This window comes from Vanellus vanellus (genome assembly GCF_965231255.1).
Source record: "Vanellus vanellus genome assembly, chromosome: 4".
In the NCBI taxonomy this organism is placed as follows: Eukaryota; Metazoa; Chordata; class Aves; order Charadriiformes; family Charadriidae; genus Vanellus; species Vanellus vanellus.
The window spans coordinates 35,491,948-35,506,975 of record NC_138909.1 but is presented as its reverse complement, the minus strand read 5'-3'; the positions used below and the strand labels follow the sequence as shown (position 1 = coordinate 35,506,975).

The window sequence follows — 15,028 nt, the reverse complement described above, 5'->3', positions numbered from 1 at the left end:
TTTCTGCTTTCAGTTTTCTTTTTCAGCTGCACTAAAATCACTCTGAATGGCAGCGTAAGAGTTAAAACTAGATAAATCTTTTTTTTGTTGCAATTCAAATGTTAGCACTGTATCTAGCAGACATAGGTATAATAGAATAAAAGAAAATTGTATCCTCAGACTTGCTCTAAGAGTGGGATTTTTGTTTCTTCTAATGACCATACTGCCAGAATGCTTGCACCCCTCTTGTGATCTCTGCTTTCAAATCCTCTAGAAAAATCCCTGCTCTGATGCAGCTTTCACTGAAGAGACCTAAACCTTTTACTGACTAGTGCTAATCCATAACTTAAACAAGGTGTTAGTTTTACCCTTACCTTTTAACATTGTGGGTTGCCTGTGCCTAGTTTCTGGATACTCCAGTGTCTTTGGGCACAACGTGATGGAGCCGTCTTCTGTCTAGGTGGTAGCAGGGCTTATTTTTAACTATAGCCTATATACCTTTAGCTATAGACAAATCGTTGGCCTGTCATGATCCATTCTACCTGAAGTGTACACTCAAAGCTGTTGTACGAGCAGCCTGACAGAAGGAATTGATGTGCTTTGATTCATGATTAAAATGCGACACAAAGGTACCCAGGCAGACTTTTGGGGAGCCTGTAGGCAAGTAGGTAGATGTCTTGACTTTGAGAGAGACAATGGCACAAACCCCCATGGCACACCTGTACGTGACGGATATGTCTCCGAGGAGAGCCTCAAGCAAGGGGCTAGCGGGAGGTGGACATCTGAGCAGGAGTGAGCATGCACAGGCCCTGTGGCATGTCGTCCCTGCTGTGGCTGCAACAGCACGCTGGCAGTGGGAGCTGGGGAGGACCGGGGGCACGGGCAGAGGGGGCTGCCGGCTGCAGCAGGAGGAGCGGTGGCAGAGGCTGTGGGAGCTGTGACCACCAAGACGTGTGCATGCGGGAGGGCAGCCCGTTACACTGTAACTTAGCAGCTCAATATTACCCAGTGTTTTCTCTCTCTGAGGAAATTTTTGATTGGAAAAAAAAAAAAAAAATACAGAGCTTGATGTACTTGGTCTTCTTCCCCTCTCTAAAAATGCTGAGGCTTTTTTAATTAAAATGCTAAAAGGTTTTTAATGAGGTTGTTCATAAATACCATGTTTCTGGATTTTCTTAAATCTTATGTGTATTCCCAGACACAGATTTCTAGCGTCTTGATAAACTGTATTGTGTTATACTATCCAAAATTATCTGTAAGAAATCATGACTTCATACAATGTAATTTTAAATTGTTTTTTGTAAGTGTTGAAGATAGAATTTTATCAAATACAGGGCTTCCAACTTTGTCAGAAAGTGTGGTTGTAGTTCTGGGAAAGGGTCTGTTTTTATAAAAGGTCCTGAAGAATTTAAAGAGATGCCCAGCGTGCTTCCTCTCTGAGACTCTGACACTCCATAAATAACATCTCATTGAGCTACACATCTAAAAAGGCCACCAGAGGAGATCAAACTCAGTTGTTGGGGCTATGAATATGAGTCATGGAGACTTTATTGTCCGGAGTGCTTCTCCAGTTTCTACTTTACATATTTATGATACCGTTAAGCGTTGCCATTTTACTACAGGTTTTGGTAATGTCAGAGAAAAAGGTAGCAGTTGTTAACAACAGAGAAGAGGTAATAAATGAAGTATTGCTCTTTGACATAAAAGTGTACTTGAGAAAGAACCCATTGATTTGGATTTTATTTATGTACAAGTATTTTTACAGCTGCCTTCTACATGCGCATATGTTCCCATGCCTATTAATAAGAGGCCAGTGCTTAAGTTTATGAAGCATAGAAAACGTTGCTCCTGTCTCCCCGATGGAATGATTGGACAGGCTGGTAAAAGAATGAGTTGTACAGGCAGGGGCAGAGCTCAGGCACAACTCACAGTCCTTGGTCTGAACCAGTCTCCCCCATGACACCAGGTTTATAATCAATGAAATGATGCAAAATGTTCCAGGGACTTAGTTGTTCTACAGCAAAGACATTTTGTAATCATTAATATTTAAATGCTTTGCTTTGTTTTGGTTTGGTTTGTTTCTGTAGGCATTTTATCTGCTGCAGTGCTGACTGTTTAGCTTTAGCAAGATTTTATTGATTAAAACTTTCTAAGCAAATGTGTTCACAGCTATGCCTGCATATTAGAGCAACTGCTTTGAAAATGTTTCCCTAAAGCCATCCTGATTTCAGGTCATTATTACCAGGCAGTGTGGTTCCTCTTGTTCAGTGGCTTATGTAATCCCAGAAGGCATCTGGAACATGTTTATGTTAAGTCAACTATGAATGCAGATGTGCAAAAAGACATATTCTTTACAAAGAGCTGAGTACGCTATTTGCATCATCCTGATTTATATATATATATATTTTAAGAACTTTCTTGGGTGTGAAGTATAAATGTCCTTAATAATAAAAGCAATACCCAGTGAGATTTGTGTTCAACAAATAAATATTAAATATGTTGGGGTGTTTGTTTTTTGTTTTTTGTTTTTTTTTTTTTCCTTTTAGATCCATTTCAATTCCTCACTAAAAATGAACCTGCAAAGGAACAGACAGCTCAACCAGCTTTAGCCCGGAAACCCACTGTGATCCGAATCCCAGCTAAACCTGGGAAATGTAAGTCCTTCTCCCAGATTGTCTGAGAAATTTCTGTCAGAAAATAATTTTAACTGAGACTTATTGTTTACTAATTGAGTTGCTGTTTACTGTCTATATTAGCTGCCAAAGGAATCCCATGATACAGTTTGACAAGAGAGAGTAGCCAACCTAAGGGCTGTGGTGGGAGGGAGAAATAGCTGGGAGTCATGTTCCCCTTTCCCTGCCTCCCAGCTACCTTGTCTGGCTCCCTGCCTTGTGCTAAGTTTGGTGCCCCTCAAACCATATGGAGCATATCAGAAGTGAAACAGGGGGGCGGGAATCTAAAGGCTGGCAGGGAAGAGCTGGAGGACACCCTTTCAGCAGAAGCAAGCTTTTTGGTCAGCTGAAGGAGGACTCTTGTCAATGGTTCCCAGTGACAGGACGAGGGGCAATGGGCACAAGTTAGAACACAGGAAGTTCCGTTCAAATACACGGAAAAACTTCTTTACGGTGAGGGTGACAGAGCACTGGCACAGGCTGCCCAGGGAGGTTGTGGAGTCCCCTTCTCTGGAGATTTTCAAGACCCGCCTGGATGCAGTCCTGAGTAATGTGCTCTGGGCAATCCTGCTTTAGCAGGGGAGTTGGACTAGATGATCTCTAGAGGTCCCTTCCAACTCTGAAAATTCCCTGATTCCGTAAACCATATCACTGAACTGTACCTTTGGTCAAATTGACTTCTGTTCTGACATCAGCTGAGGGTATTTTAGTGCTGCTCTCGAGTTTCCTGGGAGCAGGGCCTCCCACTTGTCAAAGGAACAACATTAGTATATTAAACTTTGCTTCAGCGCCGCTTAGTTGGGATTTAAACATATTTTTCCCATCTTACATCAAAAAGATCCCTTGACCCATGTTAGATTTGAAATCTGTGGCCATTTAGGCAATAGTGTTTTGGTAGCAGCTGAGGAAATAAAAAAGACATGCAAAAACTTGGGTGCAAAAACCTGATGTGTGCAATTTTGTGTCAAATATCCTTAATGCCTTCCACCTCTACTCCTTTACAGCTTTACAAATGACACTGACAGTATCTCAGAGTGGAAATTTATCAGAGAGCCACAAGGTCTTTGTGTTGATCTCGGTATGCTGGAGTACACACTTGCTTCTGTTTAGCCTTATGTTTTATCCTCAAAGCTTAGGGAGAAATGTCACAAGATAGTTCTTAAAACTCATATTTCAAAATTATGTTTTCTACACTGAGTAGGTGTAGAGCCAGTTTGTAGCAACTAGATGTCCAGATGGTTTTTATCCTAAGACCTTCTATCATTGTTTCCTGAGTTGCCTCTCCACCCTACCTCCCCTGCCCCAGTGCTAAAATACTAGGTTTTTTTTTCCTCTGCTTATTTGAGAAATGCAGTGGAAATGATTAAAAATGCAGAGAAGACTGAAGATAAAGCTATAAGGAAAAGTCTTTCTGTTAATGTCTGATTATAAAGAAATTTTTTTTTTCAGTTGGAAGAATATGTTTACGAACTGCTGTAAAGAACCCAAGGCATAATTCTTCTCCACAAAGGAAATTGTAATTTCCATTACAAAAAAAAAAAAAAAAGACCTGACAATTTTTTTTTTCCATTTTCTTTTTTCGTTCCTGAGCTCGATTCTCTTTTGAACTTGTAGATAACTGGTCCGTTGCTGCTCTCTAGTGGTAATTGAACTTTCCACAGGAGACTGCTGGTCATACTGTACTTAGCTACAATTGTTAAGGGGGTGTGAAGGACTGCTTTATGGGAGGCTGTGGCTGGAAGATTAATGGCATGTTGAGGAACAGAAGTAGGTTCCAAGAAAGCAGAGTAGCCTTTTGTCACATAGGAGCTGCTGCAGACATGTAAGCTGTTAAAAAATGAGAAAAGTACAACTGGGCATAGTTATAACATGGATATAGTAGGATTTACCTTGTAAGAGGACCACATAATCTCAGTAGAAGGGGTCTTTCACCATCGTGGGTAGGGAGGGAGATTAATTCTGTAAGGAACCAGCACAAACCAAAAAGAAAAACCCCAATAAAACAACAAAAAAACCTCACTCAGCACTACCGAAAAGGGGACAGAGCTGGATGCTTAAGGATTTGAACTCCAGTAAAGCACTCATTTAGCATTAGCATTTTAGTCGAGATGTGATTAGAAAGGAAGCATTAAACTTCCACTTCAGTTATTAGACTTAGAAATCACTGAAAATAACACCTGCTTTCTAGTTCTTGGGTGGGTTTTTTTCTTCCTTTATTTCCTTTAATTTTGGTCTTATAAAAAGTAAAGGCAAGGAAATTGGGCCATCTGTATATACGTCAAGATTTGAAGTGGTATGAATAAATAAATCTCTTATGCTTTTTATAAATCAGTAAGGTATGATAAGAGAAGATTTCTCTTGCATGATCAGGTATTGTTTTTACTTTTCATCAGTCATACTAACTTAGAAGAGTGATGAACTTCACTAATATTTTTCCCCATGCTTGCTCACTGCCAACACAGTAACTGTGGCCTGCTCTGAAGAATAAGGGATTTATCCTTGAACTGATCCATTTTTAAACATCACACCAGTGTTTTAGATCATAGTAATGCAACTGAGGTGTTAAAAATAAACAATACTGCTTCCTATGTGTTGTTTCTTTGTTGAGAGTGTTTTTCAAGAAATGAGCAACTGAAAGTTTTCATTTGGATAGAATCTCTCCTCTTTTTTTGCCATCAGTCTATAAATGTCCAGGCTGTCTACAGATATTTTTACATAACTCCAAGTCTGTCTGGAAGTCAGAAGAGCTTAAGTGTCTGAAGTTCTTTGTATGAAATTAATTTTCTTGGTATACAAATACATTGTAAAATAGATGGCAAGGTTCGAATATATAATGACAAAATAATTGGTAAATAGGCTGGCAAAACCTGTCCAAGTGCTTCCCAGGTTTCAATGGCAGCAACACTGAAAGCAAATATCATATCATTAGCAGGGTTTTGTCTTCTTTATTGAGACTGAGGACATCATCACTCTTCCCTAGTAAAAGCTGTACTGTTTCCTCTTCCGTGTCCTGAATTTGCTCTAGCCCCTTAAAGACTACTAGGGATCCTCCATCTCTTTTCTTTCTGTCACCCTGAATTTTATAACAAGCAGCGGTTTTGTTTCTTGCCTTTACCTTTCTGGAGATTCTTCCATCCAAGTCTCCTGATCTTTCAGGGTTACTTGAAATAACCCTCAGCTGTTTTCCAGCCTGAAGGATATTCCAAGAGCTGACAGCTGAAAAAAGTGAGCCAGTTTAGAAATGTGGATGAGAGATGGTGCTGGTGTTTCAGGGTATCCAGTAATGAGTCTGACATTCCCAGGGGCAGAAACTCTTCTACTCGTCTAATATTATATGAGCAAGTATTGCAGCTGAAACCCTGAAACCCTAGAATAACTTGCTGGTGTCCTAACAGTAAAGTGAAGATCTGGGAATGCAGGATGGGAAGTATTCCTGAAGTCAACCTCAGAGTTGCAATGTTCCCTTCACGTCCCTGTTCCCTTCACATCCTTTTTCTCTTTGCTAGTCTTTAAGTGGTCCTGCCCATTGACTGCTCTGGCTTCGAGGAAAGAAGTTGCATTCACAAAAAATTTCCCCGAACCAAGGTGGATTCCCCTGCCTATTGTTGGTCCATGTAAAGAAACTATTAATTAGACTTTCATTTGGGAACTCTTGTTTTTTTTCACAGCTTTAAATGAAATCCCTCATAGCCCTCCACCACTTCCTGCTGAAAAGCCTATTGGGAACACCTCTGATACCACAGTGAGAAAATCCAACAGTGCTGACCTAGTAAAAAAAGTGGTAAGTTAGAACTGTTTTCCTGCATCAGAAATTTGTCTGCTTTGGTTAACAGATCTCTTGTGACTCTCAAGCATTTGTAAAGTAAGTTATTTGAAGGACCAAAGGATGAAAAGGACTACTCAAAAATATAAGGCTTTTTTCTTTTAATTGCATCCTCTAATTTAATTAGGTAATTTAGACTGCTGTCAGTTCTGAAAAGCACTTTGTTGATTTCACTAAACTTTGATCACATCTATCTTCAATTTTCTGTATTTAGCAGCTGGAATCAGGATATTCTACAATTTAGTTTCAAAAGCACTGCAAAGTGGTTCAAAGTCCAATGAGATTTACATAGTGAAATATCGTCCTTTAGAAATGTTTTTATTTCACTTTCCTACACACGGTACCTCTTTGTGTTTGTGCTAATTTTCAGGCAGAGAAAACTTTTGCTGTAGATGAATGAAACTTGCTTTCTTCAGCTCTTTCCTTCTAGCGTTTTTTCTACCGGTCCTGTCATAGCCTGAGTAGAACCATCTATTTTGGAAAGTAAGGTTCTGCTCCTCACTCCTGAGCACGTAGTAAGGGAAGACATTGTAGCTGTGTATCCTATATACCCTTTGACACAGATTTAAAAAATAAACTAGAAAATTACAGTAGAGTTTCCAAATATTGAGTGCTGTGATGGCAAGAATGGCAGGGAATCTTGTGGAAACCACAGGCAGTAAAAAGATCAAATCAAATCAAATCAAATCAAATCAAATCAAATCAGAAGCCCTCAATGGATGGACAGCTTCCAGCAAATGTCTTTGTGGGTACCTCTGCTAATAGGATAAAGGGTTTTTTAAATGTCATGATTGAAGAGGCTATTCATAGAGGTCCCATATTTTCTGGATAATGCTGAAGAAATAATTTCCAATACAAGACGTTAAATATCATTTTATACAATGCAACGCCAAAACTTTTACAATGTCATCTAGGTTATTGTGGCTGGCGTGTGTAAGCTTCAGAGGATTTTTTTAAGAAAAAGACTGCATCAACTCCACTGAAACATTTACATTTTATCTTTGGAAAGATAAGAACTTCTGTGCTTCTAAAACTAGTATTGCTTGTCAGTGGAAGTGATTAACCAGCAACAGTAAAAAATGTTGACTGTAAGCGGCAGTTGGCACAGATTTCTTCCTCTTCATACAGAAGAGGAAAATTTTTGGTATAAGAATAACATCCCCATCTGAAAGTGGCAGGTTGTTTACTTTCTAATCAGGATCATTTAATCAGGAATGTTCATTTGGGGACTTAATCAGGGGTCAAAATTATGTCACAAAATATATCTAGGTATATTTTGGGTGGGAAAAATCAAATAAATTGTTTACCAGTTCCAAGCACATGTATCCCTAATTAAGCAAACAAGACTGTTTAGACTTTTTTAAAATTACTGGTTCAAAAAGGATACTTTTGAACCCAGATTTAGCACTTTGATTTACCACGCTGTTCCACCAGCAGCTGAGCTTGTTCTGCGGAGTTGGCAGTACTCTCTGGCACTGGGATGAAAATGAACAGCAGGAGGCAGAAAGGATGGTAACTTGTTAATCCATTACGGTGGTCCAAGCCCTTCAGACATGGCACACGTTCCCCTCTGCTGACTCTGCTACAAGGTAGTAATCTTTGGCAGGGTCAGAATGGGCAGCTGGGATGAGTGACGCCTTAATCTGCCAAAGCAAGATTCACCAGGGTTTATCTGTTAGATCTCTAGGAAACATACTTAGATGCCTTCTTTAATGAGAGGTAATGTTGTTTGCAAGAGACTGTCCAGTGCGAGTTGCATCAATGTCATGTGTTATGCTTTAACCCTGTTCAAAGGGTTTCATCTGTCAAAGTTGAATCAAAATTTAAAATGTCACTGTGGCAGTTGGAATCCTACGGGCAGAGAAATTGTACATTTGTATGGCTCTCCTGAATTTGGTTCTTCAGCCCTGACTCCCATGTAGTAGGAAAAGAGGGGTGGGTCATACCTAATGCACAATTTAAGATGTGAATCAGGTAGTCAGCCAGGTTATTTACCTCTCCTTCTATGTCCAACAAGACTTTAAAATGCTAGAACACACCATAATACTTATTACTTTATTCCCAGACCTCCAGAAACTCTTGTTTTTCCAATCTGTAGGATATAATGTAAGAAATACATCATTTAAACAAGATAATTTTTGTTTCTTAGGCTTAAATAAATCGCTTTTTTTCTTTTGACTCTTTGTAGGAGTTGGATCATTCAGAACAGGGTGGAATGCCTCAGCTAGAACCTGTGCTACCCCCAAGGTAAGTGCAACTCTTCAGTGACTCACTTAAAAGTGATGCTTCTGAGTTAGTTTGCCTAGTTTCAGTGTAGGCACTACCAGCTCTAGTCCTAACTCAATAGGCTTGGGTAGGTAGTATGCTCACTAATAAATAGGCAGGACCAGGTTGGTAGCTGATAAATACTTGTTTGTACGTTATTGGTATGAGCAGGGAGATGATAGGAGGACAGCTGTTTGACTCTTCAGCTAATGTACAGTGGCTGCTGACAGTCGTTCCTTTCTGCATCTTTAACCTTTCCACCCACAGCTGAGCATAGAACATCCCCTCGTGCATGTTGCTGACCTTTTGATCAACAGCACTTGCACTTGTGGCTGGGTTTGAGTGGTGAAGGAATGGAGGTGGCAGATGCTGCCAGTCTGAAAAGAGCAGATGCTGGGCCAGCACCTTCCCAGCAGCACTGGCTAGTTTATACAGTTCACTTCAGACCTAAAATGCCTGTGGAGGTGCAGAATCAATGATAACCTTTTTTTTTATTATTATTCTTTTGAAGCAACAAGAAGGAAGGTCTGCAGAGGCAAAAGTAACTGGACCAGCCTTAAATTCAGGTCCACTAAATGCCAGAGACAAACTGGAGGGAGATAAGGCATTGTCTAGCTAGCCCACTGTGGCTGTCTTGGTATTTGTACTCTAAATCTGTGGGTTTAAACGCAAGAATTTGCTCTGTTGTGTCAGGACAAGACAATCTTTCAGTTATTAAACTTAGTCTACCAATAATAATATTTATTAACAGGAAAGAATGTGATTGTACACACAAGGAAACACCTCATTATTGCCCCTTAGGGGCTTGTTACTTTCCCCCGTTCTGTTTAGCATAACAGCATTCCTAATTCTCCCAAGGGTCTCTGGAACTGCAGTAAACATTTTGTCCTTTCACTCTTCTGCTCAAATGGATTTTTATTTTTTTTTAAGTAAGCAGTAATAATTCTCTTACTTGCTTGTTAGGGTTTTCTTGTTTAGTTGAGTTGCCTTACAAACGTATGGGTTGGTTTGTTTCCAGATTTAATGCAGTCTTTCCCCTTTTGTCAATATGAAAAATGCTTAGTTTAGGATGAGGTGAAGAAAGGGGAGAGGTGTAAGTTGAACAAAAGTGGAAATTTTTTTTGAGATTTAAAAAATAATCTATACTTAAATAGTAACAGAGGACTCTTATCAGCAGCATTAGTAGAGCACTAGTATCTTCTCAAGTGGTGGATAACACAAAATATGTCAGGATACTCTGAAGATCCACTAATGCACATTTGTTGTGGTTGATAATTTTTAAAGAACCTTGAGGAATTCATGCAAGCAAATAATTATGCTGAATTACGCTATATGAAAAAAAGAGAGACAATTGTAGCAGAAAATTGCAGTAACTGGCCAGAGATTTCTGAACAACAATCAAACAATATTCTATTTTTGGAATAGTGCTAGTGCCAGGGTTCTTAATAACAGGAAGCCAAAGTTTTCTGTACATAAAGTTTGTTTATAACAAATGTGATTTGAAATTAGCAAATTGTTGATTTGGCCACACTCTGATTCTAAAAATCTTGGCTCGTGTGTATTGTATAGGCAGCTTTTTTTAATCAATGCTTTACTAAGCATTTTTTAGATTTTTCAATATTTTTTTTTAAATTACCACTGTCACTTACTAGTCTCTGATTTTGGTTTCTAAACTATCGGTACACTAATGAGAGTATGGTACCTCCAGCATTGCCAGAAAACTCGAGTATTTTCACCAGTGTTTTCTTTCTGCAGTAGACATCCGTTGCATAAAGATGGTAAATTCTTCTATTGTGCAAAGTGGGGTCATATGTCATGAGTTTCAGCAGACGTCCAAAAATCACTTCAGGTAAATGATGTCCCAGGGAATGCGCTAGGCTGATCCCTGAAGACCAGCTAGATCAGCAGAGCTTCTCAGGGCTGTCACTAAAGCTCTCTACTGGAAGAACTTTGTCCTGAGGCAGCTTCAGACAAAGCTCTTTCTAAAGGTGGATTGCTGAAAGAAATCCTGCTTATGTAGTGGGCCCCTGAGAAACCTGGCAGGCTGTTCATAAGCAAAAGTGGTGAGCAGACTTGGAAATATAAGCCAAAGGATCTGTCTAAGGACTTGATCATCTAGTCCCAGTGTCTGAAGAGTTCATGTATTCCCAGAGAGCTTCAGATACTACACACTCTACAGCCCAGGTCATCGTGAGTCACGTTTCTGTATTGCATACCCTATAGCTAGGGCTGTGGTGGAGGATAAGGCAACGGGCTTATTAATATGCATATTTCTCTGATGGTTTGCCCAATTTTTAGGCCTGTGGATGGAAAAATTGTACCTGCTCGACCTCCCCCACCTAAAAGTGTTCCTGGAAGGCCACCTCCACCAAAACTCTCTGCAGCCAAGACCTCCTCCCAGAAGGATGCTCTTTCGCGATCTACTTCTAACATCGCTCCCGATAAAAAAAACAGCAAGTTCAGATTGGGACCCAAGAGAGCAAAAAGTCAAGTCATTAAAAATCCAGATCCAGCATTACCTCCTAGACCTAAACCAGGTCATCCTCTCTACAATAAATACATGGTGAGGGTTGAGATACAATATCTGAGACTGTTCTTTATAAACCAGTGCTGGTTAAATTAGTAGTCAAAAAGGTAGTAAGGTAGGTTACTATGATGTGACTTTCAAGGTGCATCTATCAGCATAATCTTCCTTAGAAAATACTGATAGATAAATAGTGATAAGTACTGTAAGGTAATACTGGAGAAAGTGATATATGCATGCAAAGTACAGACGTGTGTGTATTTTTGTGTATCTATGTAATTTATATATATCTTTAATGTATAGCTTTTGGGTTTTGGGGGTTCATTTTACAGTCACCAGTTCTGAATTCTATTACAGCACGAAAAATGATGCTAAATAATTGCATTTCTATATTGTTTTTCCCTGTATATGTCAAAATTGGGGGGCATTAGAACTTCAAAAATAGTTTTCTTTGCTTAATCAAGCCTACAAAGCATGAGGAATTTAAAATCACTTATCTTACATTTTCCTCCTACTGATGCCATCTCTTTTTGTTATAAAAATATTTCCTTTTGGTATTGCAGGTATTGTTAGGGAATATTAAATATTCCCTATTTCATCATTAACATAATCAACATTACAGATAAAAAGGAGAGAGTGTTTCTCTAGATACTTGAACTGATCAGTGATCAGTCAGTGACTGCTTGAACTGGAGTTGTCAAAAAAAGCACTCACACAACCCTACCATGAACAACATCAACATTCAGCATGAAACGGAAGCTTTCTGTTGCCTTCTCTTTGATCTTCACTGCTGCATTTAGCTCCTTGGTGGAGAGGAGCAAGAAAGAGAGAGAAAGACCTATCTAAGTTGATAGTAAGAACAGCTTTGAGATAAGGGAAGCATGTTGCTTCCTTTCTGGTGTAGCCACACCTGTTTACATAAGAAACCTGTGACATATTTTGTGGATGAGGTTTTTTTTCAGAGGCAGATCACTAGTAATTCTCTGCCCTCAAGTGTTACTGTCAATGAAATTTTCCTGCCAGGTTGTTTTTCCAGTGCCCCACATGACAAATCAATACATTTCTGTGTCAGTGTGTTGCTGAATATCATGCACTATATGGTATGATACCGGTTAGGTGGCTAAGACACTTTTAAAGCAGATGACGCCACCTGCGTTTCTTGAAGTGGCAGTTCATATCACCAGCAGTCCTGTTCTGAATGCCTCCCAAAGGAGCTTGTCCTCTTCCACTGCACTCCTAAATTAGTTACCTGTAGGTGATTTGAATAGTTCCATCGTCTGACCATTTTCACTTGCAGTGGGAATTTTAGATGCTTAGAAGTGAAACAAACTCTTCCCTTCCTGTTTCCATTCAAGCTACCTGTGCCTCATGCAGTTGCCAAGGAAGATTGTCTTCCCAGGAACCCTGAAGAACTGTCCTCTAAGGTAAGGCATTCTTTTCTGCTGATAAATATTTAATGAGCTAGACTCCTGTTGCATTAAAGTATCGAGCGCATTAAGCTTACACTGAGGTTACACTGAGAAATGTAATAGTGGTTTGTTAAATCCTTGTGTTTCTTTAATAAAAACAAAACATCCGCCAAAACAAAACCCAATAATGGTGATTTGCCTTATAGCACGGGGACATTCTGCCTATGGAGCAGAGCAACAGTAATTACTTGGAGTGCCAGAAGGGAGAGGAAACTGGTAAAGTTCCTCTGTCTCATGGGAAGATAATCGCTCCCTTGGCTGAGTATCTGAAAAGTGGGAAAAGATAAACGAGTAGTTTTATGAAATGCTGTACATGACAAATCAGTGAATTGGGTTTGACATATGGACTTCAAAGTATTCTCCTCTCTCTGCTTCTATAGAACATAACCTGGTTTTAGGGCATAACTATTAATATTAAATAGCTAGTATAAATTATAGCTCTGAGCAGCCTTTTTGATTATTATCAGAAACCTACATGGCTGAAATAGATTTCTGTGCAATTGGTTATCATCTGTTGTAATTCATATTATTCTGGCCTTATCTTTGTCCATGTTGGGCTTTTTTGGTTGGGCTTTTTGTATGCAATGTAATTCACGCACAGTGATTGCCATCAGTACAGTCTGAAAATTCCTAGTGGGTGGGATAGAGAAGAAATTTCCCTTTATAAAGATCCCACAACAAAATTGTCATTTCCCTTCAGCGGTATTTTCCTGTAAGCAAAGGCCTAGTGGCTTGCTCACCCCTCTGAAATGCTTGGCAGATGTGCTGCCCTTGCTGAGTGTGCTGGGGAGACTTGGGCTGGGGTGTTCTCTCCCAACAAGGAAGGGTAACTGGCAGCTCGTAGTATCGAGCAACAGTGCAAAATTTGGGCACAACTCTTGCAATGAGGATTGCTATCAATGCTCCAGATTTCTGATCCACACAGATAGCTGAGGCTTTGTCTGTACTGGGAAAAGTTACGTACCTTCACTTCCTTTTACTGGCTCAAAAGTAGATTTTGGTGAAACGCATTCTGGTTTACACCGGTGAAAGTCATACAGAATTCAGACCCATAGCTGTGTGACCAACGCTAACTGTTGCCTCCAAAGGTGATTCTCTGATAGCAGAACAACATTGTGTCCCAAGTCAGAAAATTACTTTCAGAGTACATAGCAGAGAATCTCTCTTAGTGTCTTCCATGATTTATAAACTACTTGGATTTATTTGTTGTTGTCAGGATTCAAACCACCCTCCAAAAGTTTCTGACACAAGCACACCTCATGCTGTAGTCCTGCATGATTTTCCTGCAGGTAAGTAAATGTGAATATTCTGGAAGCTTGTTTTACTCCAAGACTTTCAAATGGGAAGTTTCTTAGGAATTAGATCTTAAAAATTATGAGTAAGCTCAGCCTACAAGGTCTGCATGTAGAGTTCAAATCCATGGGTTTAGCTATAGTTGTGCCAGTCTCTTAGTTAAAGCTAACTTTATCAAGTATAATTAAGACTTTTTGAAAACTCATTCTTGTTTTGTATGTGTTATTTATATTAAGAAGCTTTTAGTTACAGAAAATCAGTGAGTGTGACAACTGCCATTAACTGAAATGATGCTGTCTTACAGAGCATGCTGATGACTTGAACCTTCATTCTGGAGACACTGTTTGTCTTTTGGAGAAAATCGATACTGAGTGGTACAGAGGAAAATGTGGGAATCGCACAGGGATATTTCCCGCCATCTTTGTTAAAGTAGTTGTATGTAGGCTTTGTGTACATTGCTACATAAGTTCCTATTGCATTGGTTTTCTGGTTCTATTTTACTATAGCTCCTGCATGTTTAACTCCATTCTGTATTTAGATAATCTCTTTTCCCTCTGGCAACACAGAAGACAACTTGTTTGTATGGTATTACAAAGATGCTTGATTTGGCATGACCAATTTTTGTTATGGGGATTATTTTGCTGTTAATTTGAAGCCAAGTGAGAAAATCATGGCCCTTACCAGATTCTCTTTGTTAACCTGGGTAGTTTCTTAGGGTCTACAGAGCAGATTGTTTTTCACAGCTGCATGTAAGAATCAACTCTCAGTAAGACGATTTATTTTTGTGCCTCCCTCCTACCCACCAGCTTCTCTCATGTTCTTGTCCCTTCAACTGTGCTGGAATTACCACTTTTATAGCCATGTAGTGACCTAGGTCAGAGCAGTAGTTGGGCCCATCAAAACATGTTTTTTTTTAATTCCCAGAATATTTTTTTTCCAGCTCGATCAATTCACCTAAGTGGTTTACTAAGTGGCTGCACAAATGGTTGTGCTGGCACAGTGC

At 39.5% G+C, this 15,028-nt stretch overlaps 1 protein-coding gene across 1 annotated transcript in view; it reads left to right on the top strand.

The window, feature by feature from the left end:
• SH3D19 (SH3 domain containing 19) overlaps positions 1-15,028 on the top strand; it is a gene marked incomplete at its 5' end in the record, with an annotated part of 150,904 nt that overhangs the window by 128,175 nt on the left and 7,701 nt on the right. Inside the window, 7 exons of the mRNA XM_082483062.1 lie at positions 2,526-2,633; positions 6,320-6,432; positions 8,663-8,721; positions 11,038-11,302; positions 12,619-12,687; positions 13,949-14,021; positions 14,330-14,460. Of these exons, the coding sequence (XP_082339188.1) occupies positions 2,526-2,633; positions 6,320-6,432; positions 8,663-8,721; positions 11,038-11,302; positions 12,619-12,687; positions 13,949-14,021; positions 14,330-14,460 (818 nt within the window). The remainder of the gene's footprint in view (positions 1-2,525; positions 2,634-6,319; positions 6,433-8,662; positions 8,722-11,037; positions 11,303-12,618; positions 12,688-13,948; positions 14,022-14,329; positions 14,461-15,028) is intronic.